This window comes from Suncus etruscus, chromosome 7 (assembly GCF_024139225.1).
Source record: "Suncus etruscus isolate mSunEtr1 chromosome 7, mSunEtr1.pri.cur, whole genome shotgun sequence".
In the NCBI taxonomy this organism is placed as follows: domain Eukaryota; kingdom Metazoa; phylum Chordata; class Mammalia; order Eulipotyphla; family Soricidae; genus Suncus; species Suncus etruscus.
This window is the reverse complement of record NC_064854.1, coordinates 64,995,976-65,013,800: the sequence shown is the minus strand read 5'-3', so window position 1 is coordinate 65,013,800 and position 17,825 is coordinate 64,995,976. Positions and strand designations below refer to the sequence as shown.

Here is a 17,825-nt window from a genome sequence, read left to right as displayed (position 1 = left end):
GAAATAAAATAATAATAACCTATGACTTAAAAATTATTGTATTTTTATAAATTCAACAACTACTAAAAATACTATACAGGTGCTGCATCTGTGAGACCTACATCACAAGCTAATTGTGGAGCTTTGGGCTCATTTGTGATGATTTGACTCAGAAGCACAATGTCCTGGTCACTATGATTAACTTCTCACAAAGACACCCTGCACTGCATTCAGGGACTGAATGCATGTTTATTGGAACATGCTTAAAATAGATAAAAAAATTACTTATGACAAAAAGCACAAGTAAAACACATATAATTCACTCCACACATACAGGCACACATATCATATCCACACACATCCAAAATCATGAACTAGTTCTAAATTTGTAAGTAAAGTCCACAGTTAATTGCAGAAATTACATTTGAATTTAGTTAAGCTATGTGTGATGTCATTTCTTTCTTATTGACATGAATACAACAGAATATAGTTTTCTATTTTCTAATGATTGTAATATCCATTGAGCTAGAAAGAATCACTTATCAACCAATTTAAACAATTTAAACAATTGGGAATGAATTTGACACTAGTGGTTCTAAAGTTATTGTCTAAAAAATTAGGGATTGTTTTAGAAATGGTCAAAATTATAATATGCATAGACACACAAATAAGTATAACTCTGCTTTTAGGGTTCCATATTTTTCTATTTTAGTTTACATTTAAATTATATCCTGAAATCATTTTGAATACTATTTATTTAATATCAAAAATCCAGACCCATTCATAGGAATTTTTTTCTAGCACCTGAAGCAAATATAGGATTTGGTAGAGGCAAATAGCAATTGCTAACCTACTTCCAAATGCATAATAGAAATTTTGAAAAGTTGATTATTGTGGAACCAGCCTACTGAAATGACTTCTAAATAGTTAATATGAGCCAGTTTTGGAGAGGATGTGATCCAGCTTCACATCTTATTGATGAAGAAACTGAAGCTCAGAGAGATTGATTGAGTGATTGGATTTCTTTTTTAGAAGTGAAACTGGGCCTTGAAGCCAGATCTTGCCTCAGGCCCAGCACTCTCAGCAAAATGCAAGGCAGAATAAATGGTAGTTGTGTCTGTTATCCAGCAGCAACACACATCACAAAAGTAGAGAAGACACAGAGCCATCAGTTGATTACTTTTATGAACAAGATGCTGGAGATCATAAATTAGCACATGGAGGTGGAGTTGGCACAAACAGATGAAGGCTGTTACAGGGCGAGCAGTAACTTGGGCACAATATACCTCCTCTATACCACTGCCCTCAACCTTTTCCCCCTCCAAGGAGAGAGAGCGCTGCTGGCTGCAGATTTCTTCAGCTCTATTTTCATAGACTGAGTCTCAGCTCGAGGCGTCGAGTTTAGTCAGATTTCCCCGCTCCTGGACTGCCACTACTGCTTTCCTGCTTTCATAAGGGGGGGGGGGGCCTTTTGACATAGGAATTGCGGGGTGGGTGTAGGCCGCTGGGATGACCCATCTTGTCCTGACTGTGAAAAGAAAAACAAACAAACAATAAAATAGGGCAACATATAGAGAGATTTTTGGGTATGTTTCCTCACCCCCTACTGCCTAGGTAAAATTGCTGCTAGAATCCTGGAGTCAGTACCCATTTCTGCCTGCATGCCTCTCTTTCCTGTAACATCAATGTCAAACGTATTTCAAGTCCCTAATAACCTTTACTGAGATGAATGCCATTCCTATTGGGTATACAACTCAGGCACTTTACTCCTACTATTCCTACTTAACTGAGCTTGACTTTCTTTGTCATTTTTGAAGGATGGGGGGTTCCACACACTGATCCTGGCTCTGCACTCAGGGATCACTCCTGGCAGTACTTTGGGGCCCATAATAGCATGCCAGGCAGTCAAACCTGAGTTGGCTGCAAGGGCAAGTCCTTACCCACTTTGCAAAGGAGCAGCTCTCTTCTTCTAGATGAGTACAGACTTCTTTCTTAATCATTGTAGTTACCAACGACACCCTCCTTTTTGAAAATGCTCTGAACATTGTTGCTGTATTTTCTTATGGTGAGTCTAAATCATATACCTCCCACCTCTACTTCACTTTTTGCAGTGCAAGGGGTCAAATTCAGGGCCTGAATGTGCCAAAGTTTTTGTTGTCTTCCATTTTATGGAGTCTAACATATATTAAGTAACATGTCTTAGCTGTTTTAAAATCCTATTTATATATGTAAATTAATATTTACTCAGAAAATTTTACGTATAGAAAAGTAACACTATTTTGATTTGACCCTTAAAATGTAAATTAAATTTTGCTGCAGAAAATCTGCTCTAAGTTACAACTTAGAGCTTCATATATCTTTTCTTAAACACCCAGCAGAACAAAAAAAAAAATCCCTATGTAGCTGTATGACCTAAGAAAGGAAGTTGAGACGTTTAGAGGAATGAGAAAGTCTGAATGCTATTTGGGCCTCCTGTAGTGAACAATTTTTACTTGCAAAGCAACTAATACTTTTCACTTTTGAAGTTTTGCCATAAGTTTTACAGGCACAGAAGAATTGAAGTAAGGTAAACTGCCTTGAGATATAGCTCAATGGTAGTATAATTTGCCTTATATGTATAGATGTTCTGGTACAAAGTCCAGCATAAAAAAATAATAAGATAAATTTTATTGAAGATATGAAAATATTAACCACAATTAGTAAATTAATAAGGGCTTAATGTCTCTCATGTTTATCTACTTTGGGAATTGGGACCTATACACAGCAATGATCAGGCTTAGCTCCTGGCTTCTGTGGCACATTAGATTAGTCCTACTTCAGAATGCCATATTAGGTGCTGGAGAATTGAATCTAGGTCAGTTGCATTGCAAGGCAAGTGGCCTGGACTGCTGTACTATCTCTCCTGTCCTTCAGTGTCAAAATGTATTTCCAAACTATGCATTAGAATAATTATGTGTCATCCTTGAGCAGGAGGCCATGCTAATCTTCTCTGTATTGTTCCAATTTTAGTATAGTGCTGCCGAAGCGAGCACCCTAAAGGTATTATTTAATATCAAATAGTACCTTCTCCCATAATCTTATTACTAAATTATTTTAATTAAGTAGGTATTTATTTAAAATCCATCTTTAAGAGGTAAGGGGTGTCTGCCTTTGTGCATTGCTAAGTCTAGGAAACACCATGGTTCAATCCTCCACCATTCTATAGTGTCCCCCAAGCCAGGAGTAGTTGATTTCTGACTGCATAGCCAAAAGTAACCCCTGAGCATCACTGGTGTGCCCCAAAACAAAACAAACATAAAACAATAAATAAAATTCATCTCTGGAAATATTTATTTTTAAGATCTGATTTTTATACTTTGAAAATGCTCCTTTAAAATAATAAGCTACTTCTATCCAGCTAACTTTGTCATGCACCTACTTTCTGCAATTATACTGTAATTAAATAATTTATAAACTCACTTTTATAGACATAAAATCTGAAAACTATTTTTGGAATAAAGTATGACTTACCCAATTTATAGTCACAAAGTGGATATTTCAGATTAATAGAAATATAATCAAGGTATATGTGTTTAATCATTTCTATATATTGGGCCATTCTCCTAATTAATCATATCTAAAAGACATTTCAAACACACTAATCAAATTTAAAACTTATTATCATATTGACAGTATGGCTATCTTTACAAAGATTTAGGGGCTCCAGATAATTTGCATAAATAATTAATTTTAAAAAATTTTAATCAAAGTATTAGAATACTTTAATTTTTATTTTATTTTTGGTGAATATAAATATCTCTTTTTGAGGGGTCGAGGCATAGCAAGATCCCTAATTTGAATTGGGGACTTTGGGTTATTCTTACTATAATCCTCCTCCTAATCCCAATCTTTGGAACTTCTACCTTCACCACTGATTGAGTTCCTCGGGAGGATGAGGATTGTGATCTGGTGTGATAGTGATAGTGCTCATCACTTTGCTGGAGCCAGATCGTGAGGAAAGGATGATTCCTGGGAGAGCGAAGGACCGTGCCAGTGGGAACCTCTTTTTCAGCAGTCACGCTGACAGGTCGACAGTAATAACTGGACTTGCTCCTTCAGAGTTGAGGTCCCTGGGGATCGTTTAAACTGAGAACCTAAGTGAATATGAATTTTATTGTCTTCTGTGGTGATGATGTTGGCATTGGAGTTTGTATTTCCGAAACTGAAGTTGGGGACAGTTTGTTTTTCTGGGGTGACTTTGAAGGACTGTCCTTCCTATGGGCATTTCCTGGGACTCTGGGGAGACAGTTGTCTCAGCTGGCACAGGTGATGTGGACTTAGTCATTATCTGAATGGGGGGATGTGGGGCCTGTCTGCAAACATACCTCTTCCACCTTCTGGGGTCTATTTCTCGGGAAAATGTAGTGATAGTGACTGGAGACATGGCTCGTTCAGTACCAAGATGTACTATCTCCGCTTTTTTGGCTTTGAGACATAACATTTGGGTGATGGAAATAATAGTTATCCTTGGTTTCTGATTTCCTAAGGTAGGAATGACAGTGTACTAGAAAAAAAACTCTTCAGATGTTGGGCTTGTTATCTCCAAGGGTGGCAGTACTGTTCTCATGGTCTGGGGTGACTCGAATATGTAAGGGCTTGGCCCTGCTTTGTGAAAGGTCCAGCTCACCTGGTGCCCTGAATTGGGAATTTGTTTGAGGTCCTTTCTCTTGAGTGATTGGCAACCCATTTTCCCTTTTTCATCCATGGGAATCCAGACTTTCTTGCGCTGAGTTCATTTGCTGCTGGAGGGTATCTGTCCAGAACAGAGGATCTTATCCATGGGTTTCTTCAGGCCCCACCTGTCGAAGGTTACTCATGATATGATTTTCTTCTTGGAAGGTTTTCCGTATGAAGACTGCTGGTGTCTCTTCCTCTGCTTGCCTCACTGCTGACATCAGTCTGGACTCCAGTAGACATAACAGGAATATCCACCATTCTTCTTCATCATGCTGGGTCTAAGAGCTCGGCCTATAACGCTTAAAGTTCCAATTCTTTGGTTAGACTGAGAACCTCCTGTCCCATATTTTTTGTTTTTATTTTCTTCTTCTATAAATCTCTGTTGAAGGACAGAATAATCAACTTGGAGCTGAGAAAGCTGATCCTCTTGTTCAGTTAGATTCATGAATCTTCTCGTTAGAGCATGTACTTCAGCTTTCAAGTCTCGACTTTTAGGCTTCTTCCAACCGAAATCTGTGTCTTAGCTCAGGCTTCCTGACTCACAACCTCTGCTTTCTCTATTGCTTTGTTCTTGGCCATTTGGTGCGTAATCTCTTCCAGCTGTCGAGAGAGGAAGTTTTGCCTTATCCTGCTCAGTTTTGAATTTCTGTTCTAGCTGATCATACTCATCCTCTGTCTTCATCAAATCCCCTTCAACCTACCTCTAATTGCTGAAGACGTTTCTTTCTTCAGTCTTTCAATTTCAAGAGTTAATTCCTTAATCTTGTTATCTTCTGGGCAAGTGAATTCTGACCCTTTCCAAAATCTTCCTCTTGTTCTTTTCTCCCTCTGCTTCCGCTATCCCATCCAATCTCTTCTTCAGCATGTTAACATTGCAGCTTATTCAGAGGATTTTTCTTCTTCACTTTTCAGCTTGCCTATTAACTCATCTCTCTCTTTTGTCAAGTTGATACCTTTTTCTTCCATTTCAGGATTTCAGTTTTAAAAGCTTCTTACTTTCTTTCATTAATTTTTCAGTTACATCCATAACCTTCCCTTGCTCCACCTTAAAAGTTTTTATTGAGGACCATCTAACTTTTCTCTCTTCTTGCTTTATTTTTTCCATCATATTTTTTCTTTCAGTCAACCAGCATCATAGTAAATGACTTCAATTTTGTAAGATCATCCTTTAAGCTTAATTCAGCCTTTTCCAATCTACTTTCAGAACATTCTAGTTCTTTAAATACGAGTCTTAATCACCTCCAACTCATTCACAGGTCTTTGGGGGTTAAGTTCGTTTTCTTTTCTCCAGATCAAATGTACTGGCTACATTCATGTTTACTTTTGCTGAATGCTTCTTCCAATTTCTCCAGTTCAGACATTCTTTTTGTAACTGCTCAACTTCAAGTTTGAGTCACGACTGTGAATGCTCTTCGTTCTTGCAGCTTCTTCTTTAGTTCTTTGCACTGAGATTCAGTTTTCGTGATCTCCTCATCTTTACCCTCCATTTCAAGAACACGCTTCCGAAGATTTTCCACCTCTGCCATTAGACTGGAGTTGCCACATTCCCCTTTGGCAATTTTATCTCTTAATTCCTGAAGTTCTTCCTCTGCTTTTTGAAGATTTTTGTTCGTCTCTTCTAGTTCCTCTATTCGTTGTGTTAAACCAACCAGCTTGAGTCTAAGTTGCCTGTTGTGACATTCTTGATTTGCCAATTTTGCATTCATCTCTTCATGCTCTTGGGAAAACCTTGAAGCCTTGTGCTCAAAATCTACTTCTAACTTGAGTAATTTCTGCCTGTCTTCTTTGGACTTGGAGGTAACGGCTCTAAGCTTTTCTTCTTCTTCCCTTAGTTTCTGAGTAAGATCCTGTACTTTCTGGCTTTGCAGGCCAAGTTGCTCAATATGCATTTGTCTTTCATCTACCAGCATGAGTGCAAAAGACTTGAGTTTCACAAGCTCATCTCTTAGTTTTTATTGTTCGCTTAGCATTTTCCTTTTCTTTGTGGGCTTGATAAGCTTTTTCTTGTTCAAGGAGCTTTTTCAATCTAGAATGTAAGAGATACTCATACATGTCACTATATATTCTACTTTATATGTATTATTAGAATTAATAGTATTAATCATAAAAATAGAAGCTTGCCTCAGTATTACATTGAAAAATTATTTGACCAAATAATTTTTCTTACCCAAGGGCTGAAATGGCAAGACTCAAATAAATATTATCAAAAGTAAGAAGTCAAGATATTGAGTTGGGTCCCTTGGCGGAGCTTGAAGGTACCCTAGGCTTTCCCCCATTATCCATTCAGCTCCTTAGGAAGGGTCTGGGGTGAGGCTCTGAACTTCTGGCCTCCCAGATTCACTGGTAATCTCGTTTCAGTCTATATTTTCAAATTGCATGGGGGCTATCGCTCCCACGCGCAAAAGATACATTAATATGTACTCACTATCATTGAACTATGTTTTTATGTATGCAGATATGTCCATTTTTGTACACTGCCCTTTTGCACATCCCTACAAAGGGATCATTTTCTCTTTAACTTTCTTAACCCCTATCATCTACTCCTCATTTACCCTTTCTAACTTAAATACTGTAGAGTCCTAAGTTACAGACCAAAGTAGTGCCCTGGAGTTAACCACCCCACCCAACTATTCCAAGAGGGCATAAAAAGGACACGTATGGTCTTTTCAACATTTTATGGGTGTTTCCTTGACGCTATAACTTTTTGCTGAATATATTCTTATACAGTGACGACCCACCCCCTTTTTATCTTCTCTTTGTGAACTGCTCAATATGGAATTTGGTGTGAATAAATCCCTCAGTTTAATGCTTATGTTTGAACCAAGTCATGGGTATTGTTGGATGTGTTTTACGCCTCATATACTCTGATAATGCCACGTGGCTTTATTTATTGTTTGCTTAGGCACATTAAAACAGGAAAATACTATACATATCAATAAGTTCTATCTAATAGAGATGGGGGAACACACAAATCTTGTAGTTGCAATGGGGACCTTACACCCTGAACATTGACATAAAGACCTGGCACAAGCCTTAGAAGAATGGGCATTCTTCATTCACCCCTGATCTAGAGAAGACATCTACAAAACATCCAAGGGTTGTCTATAACATCACCTGGAGGCAATCGTCTACCAAGGAAGACCCTACAGCTGCTCTGACATCGATCTACTCAAAAGAGACTTCTCTTACACTGAAAAGACTGAACAAGAACAATGACCTCCTTACTGGACAGGGCTTGCTGTATTGCCCCCTTAATTGGGAGGTGGGAACTAGAGGATACTCCACACCAGCCTGATTTCAATGTAGGATGTGCAGATTCCAGGATCTTTAATACAGAAACCTGATGCCAACAATAGGGCTGCATGAAAAAATATAACTGTATTGGCACTATGGACAATTGACTTGGATTGAATAAAATAGTTTTGCCTGGAGCCTAGAGTTGGTCTTGTGCCAGGAAACGTCAGGGGATAGGGTCTCCTTGTTAGTTTAGACCAAGGCTATTTCCTTTCTATGACCCCCATATTTTGGTGGGCCTATGCAAACATAGTTTGCACTCTACACACTGGTTTTTACTGTGCCCTTTGAATATCCCCCCCAAAAAAAACTCTAAACTTTTGATGTTAACTTAAACTAATATGGTATGTGCATGAATATATAAAAATACTATGCCTTCAAAGTTAAGGAGTCACATAAATCTCATGGCTTTACGTTACTTTGTGTATTGCTAAAGAATGTTACAATGTACTAGCAATCAGGGGACTTGTGAACAAAGTAATTGTACATGGGTTCTGCCTATTTTTCTTAATGTTTTTTTTGACTGTAAGTTCAATATTTTAGGCGTCAGCAAGGGGTATTTCTTCTGAGAACTCTGTTTAGTGGGCGATTTGTTTCCTTTCACTGTAACTTTATCTTAGTCCTCTTTGCATCATTGTTCTCATAATTAAAAATAGAAAAAAAAGGAAGTCATAGATATTTGTTGGTTTATCTGAGATAGAAATATTAATTATAAATAGTGTGATAAAGAGCTATATATATATAATATACTTCACTTAAATAACCAGTGGGCAGAATTAAATTGTACAATATGACTGACTATGTATAGTGGTTTGCATCTTCTGTATTCTAGGCTTTAGTTGTTTGATTTGGTCCTCAGGAACAATGCTTAGATATGTGCTGCTACTCTTGTCTCCAATGAAGAAAGTGAGACATGACTAGAGAGATGGCATGGAGGTAAGGCATTTGCCTTTCATGCAGAACATTGGTGGTTGGAAACCCCGGCATCGGCATATGGGTCCCCTGAGCCTGCCAAGAGCGATTTCTGAGCATAAGAGCCAGAAGTAACCCCTGAGCTGCAAGGTGTGACCCAAAAACCAAAAAAAAAAAAAAAAAAAAAAAAAGAATTGAGACATGGCATCTGCCTCCAATCATAGGGTAAGTTGCAATGCTGGTAGTTCAGACTCTGGCTGCTGGGATTCAGGTACTTTGTCCTTATACCGTCTACCTATGGTTTTAAATGAGAAAAAAAACACTTTAGATTAAAAGGAAGATCCAACACAGGAGTTTTCTTTTCTATTTTTCTGTTATTGATATGCATTCAGCACCTGATGGAGACAAAATGAAATGAACTTTTTACAAAAAGTTGATAGACATAAGTGAATTTAGTTAACACAGAACTGTTTGTTTCTGCAATATTTTGTTCAGTTTCTCTGAATTACATATTGTTTACATTGAAGAACTATCTAGGGAGGAATTATTTGTCACTATAGAAAATGTGGCATTCACAAAAATATGGTTTTCGCTTTTATAAAATGTATTTGGTTCTGTGGTATTTAAGAATAGTATTTTAAAAATAGGATATATGTAATTGAGTAACAATTCTGTTACTTTGTACCAATTTTAATAATTAATTAAATTATCATAGAAAGTAGTTAAATATAGTTTTTACCATATCTAGTGTTAGAATGCATTTTAATGGTATGTTTTTTGTTTGTTTTTGAGCCACAACCAGCTGATACTCAGAGGCTTCTGGTTTTGAGCGGCAGGGGATCACTCCTGTTAGGAGTTTGGGTGAGCATAGTGTGGTGCCAGGACTGAACCCGGGGCAAACACCTTAGCTGCATAGCTATATCTCTTTGGCCCTTTAGTATGTTTTTATGAGGTATTAGTGGAGGTCTGTGGCATGCCACTGGGTAGTGTTGATGGCCTAGGAGCACTTTAGACTCTAGCATTCAACAATCAGGACCAGCATGGGTGCTGAACAGCTGGGTGTGGGCCCCAGGTTCCCCTGAACACTGCCTCAGAGGTCTCCAAAGACCCAAATCTATGAAAAATTATAACAGCCCCTTATATGGCTTTACATATTTTACCTCTACCATGTTATGGTATCTTATTTATCCTGAATAATTTATGGTCATGTTTATGATAAATTAAGAAATAAGTTAGATTGTTTAGTATTTTGCAAGAAATGATTGGAAAAAGGGCTAGAAAAAGTACAGAATATAAGGCATATGCTGTGTATGCAGTTGATTGTTCAGTCAATGGTCCCAATTTCATCCCTAGTACATTATCCCTCGCACTACAGTATTCCAAGACTGATTCCTAGAAACATTCTTTAAATAAAGTTCTGAAAAGCATTAGGCAGTACCTGATGAATGAACCTAGAGAACCCTCTGAACATCTCTAGTGTAAATGGGGAGATCCCCTCTCTGTAGGGCCAGAGCCAGAACCAGCATCTTCAAGCCTTAATATTGAAGCTGCTGGCCTGATTGGGCTGAGAACCAAGAAATGATTTTGGGGGGGGGGGGGAACATACCCATGAATGTTAATCATCAAATTCATTTTTATTTATTTATTTTGGTTTTGGGGGTCAAACCCGGCAGCGGCTCAGGGGTACGCCTTGGCTCTACATTCAGAAATTACTCCCCGGCAGGCTCGGGGCGACCATATGGGATGACGGGATTTGAACCACCGATCTTCTGCATGCAAGTGGCAAAGTGCCTTACCTCCAGAACTATCTCTCCACCCCCATCAAATTCATAATTATGCAGTTATGGTAGATATTGTTTTGGATTGTCATAATATTTTTAATACAATTTTTGGCAAAGCATAAACTTTGTGCCTAAGCATCTATTATATTAAGGTACAACTTCCTAAATCCATTATAACTTTCTTTTTAAATGTGAGAAAAATGATTACCTTTCAGATCTACATACACACATGACTAATATTTTAGACTTCACTAAATATGGTTCTCACAGGTTAAAAGTATAGTTTATGGGCCTGGAGAGATAGCACAGCGGGCGTTTGCCTTGCAAGCAGCCGATCCAGGACCAAGAGGTGGTTGGTTCGTAATCCCGGTGTCCCATATGGTCCCCCGTGCCTGCCAGGAGCTATTTCTGAGCAGACAGCCAGAGTAAACCCTGAGGCACTGCCGGTGTGGCTCCCCCCCCAAAAAAAATGAAAAAAAAGTATAGTTTATGAATTTTCTTTTTACTTAGAGCCAAAACAACTTAAAATATTACAAAGACCCATAAAGTGAGAGAATTTTAGGAAAATATTTTCTGTCACTCACTCCTTTGCTTTGTGCTATAGTTATTCAGTATTTTCTGTCCTGTTCCATTTTCCTTCATGGTGTTTGCTGCTCCTGTGATATATGGGGTGGGGGTGGGGGGTCACACACCTGGCTGAGCTGTTCACATGCCTTGGTTGTAAAACATATACTTGTGGGCATCTAGGATTGTTTTTAGAGTAATGTGAGGATGTTAGCTGGGATTGAGCTCGTAGCCTCACCACATGCAAAGCATGTAAGAACCATATAGCGACAACCCAAACCCCATAAATCTTGATTTATTAAAATTCTAACTTCTGATACACAGAAATAAAACAAAAGATTTTTATCTATAGCTGGACTCGAGCTCACTTTTTAAGCAGCATACAGTGAGGTTAAATGGGAGATAGTTTTCCTTATAAGGGAAAAGATTTCCTTTATAAGGAAATCAATATATTCAAAGGAAAAACTATGTAGTGAGGATAAAAAGGGAAGGATGGAGAAAAATCTTGGTTGCAATCCAGAAATAAAAATTTAAAAGAATGAGGTTAGCCTTTTTAAGATCTAAGAAGAAGCGGGTCCCCTGTTTGGGACATCAGGTGGGGAAAATCCACAAAACTACACCTGCCCAGTGGGGCCCAACTGTGAAAAACTGTGAGTGCTACTTGTGTATGTCTGTCTACTGTCCTCTTGCGTGAAACTCTTGGGAGTGGGGTGAAAAGTGGCTGCAGAAAACTCACTCTCCCAGAGGCCATTTTCAGGGCGGGACTCCAGAACATAAAAACCGGCAAGCTTTTGCAGAAGCCGGGTCCCCTGTTTGGGACATCAGGCGGGGAAAATCCACGAAACTACGCCTGCCCAGTGAGGCCCAACTGTGAAAAACTGTGAGTGCTACCTGTGTATGTCTGTCTACTGTCCTCTTGCATGAAACTCTTAGGAGTGGGGCAAAAAGAGGCTCCAGCAGAACACGGCCACTTTGCTTTGCTACGTGGCCATGCGCACTTTCTAAGAAAAGAACAAACCATCACAACAAAAAAAAAATCACACTAAGAACTGTGCTATATCACAGATAGGCAAGCTAAATCACAGGATACGAGAGCCACCCACTGAGTGGGAGAAACTATTCACCACAATACCCATCAGGATAAGGGGCTAATCTCCAAAATATACAGAGCAATGACAGAACTTTACAAGAATAAAAAATCTAATCCCATCAAAAAGATGGGGAGAAGGAAATGAACAGACACTTTGACAAAGAAGAAATACAAATGGGCCAAAAGACACATGAAAAAGTGCTCCACATCACTAATCATCAGGGGAGATGCAAATCAAGAGCAAAGATGAGATAACACCCTCACACCCCAGAGAATGGCACACATCCACAAAAATGAGAACAGAGCATTGTTGGCGGGGATGTGGGATAGAAAGGAACTCTTATCCACTGCTGATGTGGAATGCCGTCTAGTTCAACCTTTATGAAAGCGATATGGAGATTCCTCCAAAACTGGAAATCGAGCTCCCATACGATCCAGCTATACCACTCCTAGGAATATACCCTAGGAACACAAAAATACAATACAAAAACGCCCTTCCTTACACCTATATTCATTGCAGCACTATTTACCATAGTGCAAGACTCTGGAAACAACCAAGATGCCCTTCAACAGACGAATGGCTAATGAAACTGTGGTACATATACACAATGGAATATTATGCAGCTGTCAGGAGAGATGAAGTCATGAAAATTTTCCTATACATGGATGTACAAGGAATCTATTATGCTGAGGTGAAATAGAGTCAAGAGAGAAGAGAGAAAAACGCAGATAGTCCTCACTCATCTATGGGTTTTTAAGAAAAATGAAAGACATTCTTGCAATAATAATTTTCAGACACAAAAGAGAAAAGAGGCTGGAAGTTCCAGGCTCACCACAGGAAGCTCACCACAAAGAGTGATGAGTTTAGGTTAGAGAAATAACTAACCATTTTGAACTGTCCTAATAATTGAGAATGTATGAGGGAAATGGAGAGCCTGTTTAGAGTACAGGCGGGGGTCAGGTGGGGAGGAGGGAGTCTTGGGACATTGGTGATGGGAATGTTGCACTGGTGATGGGTGGTGTTCTTTACATGACTGAAGCCCAAACACAATCATGTATGTAATCAAGGTGTTTAAATAAAAAAAAAAGAAAAAGAAAAAGATGTATTAGGAGATGCCAGGCGAAGTTCTACAGTACTTGTTTCATTTATCTACCCACCCATTTTATTTACTTTTACTGACTCTTCCAATGCTCTTCTTTATTACTATAAAGCCTTTCCCTATTTTCAGTTGCCTTTTCTCTTGATAAACAAAAAAATATGTACCAGGGAGTTGAGTGTGAAATGTGGTGAAAGGAAAATTAGTATGTTCTGACTGAGAAACAACCTTAGAATGACTTTAAGGTGACAGCAATACTCCTTTAAAATGGGGTCCAGTCAGTGGCTTAAGATAATTCTAATGACAGGCAACATCTATAGGAAATAAAAAGAACTACTGCTCTGAAACTAGATTGAAACATTTGAAAAATATTGAAAGAACTGGAATTGTCAATAAAGGCTGGGAAGCATGATCTGTTTTACATATTTTTTCCAAGAAAAAAATGAGAATATATATTCAAGGTGAGGCCTGATTCTTTGTGATCAAGATTGACAACTAGTTTTCAGGGAAGTCTGTTATTTCAAGAATAGTTAAATAAAGATTATTTAATAAAGATAGTAACTTTTTTTTATTCTCAAATGGAAAATAATGAAATGAATTCTCCTCAGATCACTGACAAATTTAAAAGTAGCATGGTGCTATAGAGGCAAGAGAAAATATAACCAGATACCAAAGAGAGCTGAGTATTGATGGGGAACTAGAAAACTTACAAATAAATGTTTAAAATTTTTACTTTGGAGAAATGTCAAATATAAAAAAAAAATAAAGAATAGTATTGGGAGTATGGCTTAACAGCTGGAGACATCTGCAGATGGGAGTCCTTGGTTCCATCCCCATCACTAAAATGGTCCCCTAGGCACTGCCAGGAGTAACCCTCAAATACCAAAATGGGATAACCCTCAAATACTCACAGGTGTGATCCAAGAAACCAATAAATAAATAAATAAATAAAAATGAATAGCATAATAAAATCCCTTTATGCTTAACTAGGCTTCACCAATCAATTAATCCACAGCTTACCAAATTTTATCTATCTTTACTCCTTGATTATGTTGCTATAAATTCCAATATATAAGTTTAATTCACTAATGTTATATATATTTGTAAAAATAATTATTCTTTTTAACATTGGCAAAACTTTATTTGGGTGTAAAATTCCATAGAACTAACTGCATGATCATGGCAAGTATTCCTGGAAGTGTTTCCCTGAGGAAACTCAATGGAGAGACCTCCAAGGCACCCAGCCAGGAATAGTCCTTGTACTTTCCGGATATGACCCCCAAACAAAACAAACAAAATAATTTCTGATCAAAAATCCATCCCTAAACTTCTTCCCGTTAAATTAAATAGACCTCCTTGTCTGTAAAATATACTAGTTTTTGCTCAGATACATTATAAAATAATTTTTCTTCTGGAAACATAATGAGAGACTATCCTAGGCTTCATCCTAGGATGTGGGCAAAAACCAAGACCAACGAACTACAGAAGACTGATTAAAACAACAGTGATGCAACAGAACTTTTAGAACCATAAAGAAAGACTTCATCCTAGGCTCCATCCTTTGACCTGTGCAAATACCAAGATCTTTAGCTACAGAGGCCTGATTTTATCATCCACAATGAAGCAGAAAGTTTCCAGACACCACAAAAGGATGGAGGAACCTTGTATCTCTTACGCCAAGAAAATTCCCTTTCTAATCTCCCCAATATTTACTGTGCCTATGAAAAAAAAAAGAAAGAAAGAAAGTAAAAAGAAGCATAAATTAATTTTTGCTTTGTTATTATATTTTTGTGCTTGGTTTTTTTTTTAATTTCAGGACTGTGGCTATTATTGCTCTGGTGCTTTTCAGGTTTTTTGTTTAATATTTTTGTATTATTGTTATGTTTTTCTTTTTTTCCCCTTCTCTTAAATTGAGATTTATAGCCTCTCTAAGGATACCTCCCATTTTTTGCTTGTTTGATTTTTGCCCCATTTTATTTTTTTCTCTCCTTCAAACAGAACCACATAACTTGAACCATCTTGTTCTGCCTCACAAATTGAGGGGGAAATAATGGAGGGTACCCAGACCAAACAGTTGTCTGAACATTAAGTAGAAATAAAAAATTATCAGACTTAAATACCAAACCCAAAGCCAATGACAACAGAATCGATATCCAATCTACAATAAGCTAGACACAGAGGGGACCACTTATACTAGCAACCCAAGGGGCAATGGAGGGGGAGATGGGATGCATGCTGGGAACAGGGGTGGAGGGAGGACAACACTGGTGGTGGGAATGCCCCTGATTCAATGTCATTATGTACCTAAAATATTACTGTGAAAGATTTGTAATCCACTTTGGTCAAAATATAATTATTATTATAAAAATTTTAAAAAAGAAAAATATAAAATTAATAAATAGTATACTTCTCTATATACTACCTGGTCTATAATAGATAATGGGCAAATTCTAGTTTTTATTATAAGTCCCAACCCTGAATCTGTGCAGACACAGAGATCTCTAGACACAGAGGTCTGATTGTACCACCTAGAACAGAACAGAAGTCTCCCAAACACGATAAAAGACCACCGGGAGAGTAAATGATCCTGAACAGAGTCTATAGTTGATCCCATGACAATATACTCCAAGGACGGAGAAACCCATAACTCTTAGGCCAAGTGAATTCCTTTTCGAATGACCCCCAATATTTACTGTGCCAGGGAGGAGGGGAAAAAAAAAGCACAAAACATTGTTTACTTTTTATATATTATTTTTTACCTTCATTTATTATTATTATTATTAATTATTATTATTATTATTATTTTTACTTACCTAACTATTTTTGGTCGATTTCTCTGTTTGGGTGTGGTTATTGAAGCTGTTGTCCCCAGATATACCTATTTTTTTCTCTTCTTTTCTTTTCTTTCTTTATGGGCTATGTCATGTTTCTTATCTCAAGACCATGGCGGGTTGTTTTGTTTTTTTTTTGTGCGTGTGTGGTGCTTACCATTATTGTTGGAGTCCTCACTGGATATTGGACACTTTTTCTTTTTTGTACTGATGGAATGTTTCATTTTCTTTTTTCTCTTTCACCCCTCAAATCGATGATAAGAGCCTCTAGAAGGACTCTGCCCACTTTCGGAGTATTAGACTTTTACCCCAGTTTACTACTTTTCTCTTCTTCAAACCAAACCACGCAAATTTAACTAGCTAGGCCTGCCTCCTAGTTAGAGGGGGAAATTAGGGAGGCACCTAGACCAATCAGATGCAAGACTACTATGTAGTAGGATAGGTACATAGGGGACCACATATTCTAGCAGCCCTGGGGGTGAGGGAAGAGGATACGGAAGATAGGACAAAAATGGAGGTGTAGGGAGGACAATTTGGTGATGGGAATCCCCCCTGATGTTATGTAAATATTTAACTAAAATATTATTGTCAACAACATGTAAACCACTATGATCAAAATAAAAATTATATTTAAAAAAATATATATATATTTATGTACTTTGGGCCGGGGACTTTGGGTCACACATGGTGATGCTCAGTATTTACTCCTGGCTCTGTGCTCAGGAATTACTCCTGGAGGTGTTTGGAAGTTCATAGATATGCCAGGGACTGAACTTGAGTTAGCTACATACAAGAAAAATGTTCTCTGCACTGCACTGCATCTCCAGCCCAATGATTTCTAAAATTTATTTAATTAGGTATTAGCAAATGACTAATTTTGTATCAAATTATCAAATTATAGTGGGTTTTTAAGAAAACCCTGAAATAATATTAAAGGTAGAGTTTTTATAGTGAATCACTTCCCATGAAATCCATCTTTTCTTTATCTTTCTCAACTCTAGTTTCTGTCATTTTGTGGGGAACTGGGGAGAAGCAGGCAGCCATTGTTGTTCAAAGGTATTCTTGACTCCATGCTTTGGAGTTGGTGAGAATGTTTAGCATCAATAGAATCATTAGTGTAGAGTATATAAGTACTACCATATGACTCAGCAATACTACTTCCAAATACAAAATATAACCCAGCAAATCTATTTCCAATACAAAAATTGCTGAATTAAAAGGATATGCATAGAATGACTTTTATTGCAGCACTTAGTACAATAATCAGGACACGGAAACAATCCAAATTTCTAACTACAGAAAGATGTATCAAGAAGTTGTAGTATTGGGCCGGAGAGATAGCACAGTGGTAGGGCATTTGCCTTGCATACAGAAAGACGGTGGTTTGAATCCTGGCATCTCATATGGTCCCCCGAGCCTTCTGGGGGATATTTCTGAGCATAGAGCCAGGAGTAGCCCCTGAGCACTGCCGGGTGTGACCCAAAGACAAAACAGACAAACAAACAGAAAAGTTGTAGTATATATGCATAATGATATATGATGCAGATGTAAGAAAAAATGA

General features: G+C 37.9%; 1 protein-coding gene and 1 pseudogene across 1 annotated transcript in view; both read right to left on the bottom strand.

Annotated features, from left to right (window-relative positions):
• Nucleotides 1-1,284: 1,284 nt before the first annotated feature.
• The window catches only part of FILIP1 (filamin A interacting protein 1), a 141,669-nt gene continuing 125,128 nt past the window's right edge, over nt 1,285-17,825 (bottom strand). The window contains 29 exon segments of the mRNA XM_049776816.1: nt 1,285-1,305; nt 1,307-1,372; nt 1,374-1,466; nt 1,469-1,507; nt 3,888-3,923; nt 3,926-3,979; nt 3,981-4,051; nt 4,054-4,078; nt 4,081-4,218; nt 4,220-4,324; nt 4,327-4,362; nt 4,364-4,420; nt 4,422-4,466; nt 4,469-4,564; nt 4,566-4,716; nt 4,718-4,806; nt 4,809-4,895; nt 4,897-5,046; nt 5,048-5,188; nt 5,190-5,222; nt 5,224-5,313; nt 5,315-5,392; nt 5,394-5,423; nt 5,425-5,514; nt 5,516-5,577; nt 5,580-5,664; nt 5,666-5,815; nt 5,817-6,647; nt 6,649-6,721. Of these exon segments, the coding sequence (XP_049632773.1) occupies nt 1,285-1,305; nt 1,307-1,372; nt 1,374-1,466; nt 1,469-1,507; nt 3,888-3,923; nt 3,926-3,979; nt 3,981-4,051; nt 4,054-4,078; nt 4,081-4,218; nt 4,220-4,324; nt 4,327-4,362; nt 4,364-4,420; nt 4,422-4,466; nt 4,469-4,564; nt 4,566-4,716; nt 4,718-4,806; nt 4,809-4,895; nt 4,897-5,046; nt 5,048-5,188; nt 5,190-5,222; nt 5,224-5,313; nt 5,315-5,392; nt 5,394-5,423; nt 5,425-5,514; nt 5,516-5,577; nt 5,580-5,664; nt 5,666-5,815; nt 5,817-6,647; nt 6,649-6,721 (3,022 nt within the window).
• On the bottom strand, nt 2,896-3,010 carry LOC126015358 (uncharacterized; annotated as a pseudogene).